At 32.7% G+C, this 1,713-nt stretch overlaps 1 protein-coding gene across 1 annotated transcript in view; it reads left to right on the top strand.

The window, feature by feature from the left end:
* Positions 1 to 1,713, top strand: part of LOC111083745 — a gene marked incomplete at its 5' end in the record, with an annotated part of 15,853 nt that overhangs the window by 12,407 nt on the left and 1,733 nt on the right. The window contains one exon of the mRNA XM_022380414.1: positions 295 to 410. Within this exon, the coding sequence (XP_022236122.1) occupies positions 295 to 410 (116 nt within the window). The remainder of the gene's footprint in view (positions 1 to 294; positions 411 to 1,713) is intronic.

Genomic DNA, 1,713 nt, shown 5'->3' with positions numbered 1-1,713 from the left:
AGCTTTGCCATAAGTACAAAATTACGGATAATATCTTAATAGAATACTGTTGACTGGCTGCTTTCCTTCTGGTTATTAGTTCAAATGTAGGGACGGCAGCTTTGCCATAAGTACAAAATACAGATAATATCTTAATAGAATACTGTTGACTGGCTGCTTTCCTTCTGGTTATTAGTTCAAATGTAGGGACAGCAGCTTTGCCATAAGTACAAAATACAGATAATATCTTAACAATAATTTATTCAAAAAATAAATAATAATTTTCTTCTTCTCTCTCTTTTTTATTTCTGTTAGATGAAAGAAAACTTCACCAAAAGGACTACCCACTGTTAATTCAACAAGCGTGGTCTAACCAAGAATGTTTTGCTTTTCATTTGCGCAGAAATTCAGAGTCTTTCCATAAACGTAAAGTAAGTTTTTTTTTCTTTGAAACATACACAGTCGTTTACCATGGGACGGCTATTATATATACCATCTGTATAATATTTTATGTCATGAAAACATTTTACCCATCATTTAAGTATAGGGAGCAAATATGTAAAATTAATTGTGTGCTAAATGCACTTAACGTTGCACAAGGCTGGGGGGGAAGAGTATGTGCGAGCAATACACCTTTTCCGGGATGGGTGGGTTGTTACGAAAAATTGATGTATGCGATAATAATTTTATGGGAATAACTTTTGGTTATTTATTTGTGTCCAGTTTTAGTTTAGGCTAATGGATAATGTTATCCAAACGTTGTTAAAGTGTTATATAAGTAATGTTAAAATCCAAGGACTATCTCGCGTTGTCTATATGATAAATTAATACTTAATTTCTAACAAAAAAAGGGGTAGGTTTTCAAATACTGGTATGTTTCTGAATAGGTGTCGTATAGCTTATGGCAATGTGAACTACAAACTGATAGTATAATTTCTTATTGTTACGCCATGCACGAAATATTGATATTATAAAACAGGCATATTGTAATAGAGCTACGTTCAAGTCAAAAAATTATTCTAATAAAGTAATAAAGTAATCATAATCGTTCCCTCAGTAAGCATGCTCAGTGTAAATTATTAGTAACTAGCTGGAGTACCCGTCTCCTGGACGGAAGTTATGTATATTCATGATTTATGAAAAAGTTATGAAGTTGCTTCCCTTATATGTGATTGTAAAAAACGCCCATAAAAAACTGCAAAACGCAAAATGTGAAACAGCAAATTTTCATGTATCTCCGCATGGACCTAATAAACCTTTATGCCAAATCTGGTGAAGATCCATCTACAGGGTGCGCAAAACACAAAATGCAAAACTAAAAATTTGTATGTACCACCACATGGACCTATTGAACCTCCATACCAAATTTGGTGAAGATCCATCTACAGGGGCAAAGAAGTGGTAAGAAAACGCAAAAGCGCCCATAAAGACTGAAAATTTTTATGTACCCCCGCATGGACCTAATGAACCTCCATACCAATTTTGTTGAAGATCTATCTACACCCTGCGAAGTAGTTATATGGACACACAAAACACAGTATTATTATATTTATATAGCTAACAGACAACAGACAGTGCTATTATATTTATATAGATTCAGACTACAGACAGTACTATTATATTTATATACATTCAGACTATAGACAGTACTTTTATATTTATATAGATTACATACTACAGACAGTATTATTATATCTATATAGATTCAGACTACAGACAGTACTATTATATTTA

This window comes from Limulus polyphemus, unplaced genomic scaffold, assembly GCF_000517525.1.
Source record: "Limulus polyphemus unplaced genomic scaffold, Limulus_polyphemus-2.1.2 Scaffold10998, whole genome shotgun sequence".
NCBI classification, from domain to species: Eukaryota; Metazoa; Arthropoda; class Merostomata; order Xiphosura; family Limulidae; genus Limulus; species Limulus polyphemus.
This window is presented reverse-complemented; position numbering and strand designations above follow the sequence as displayed.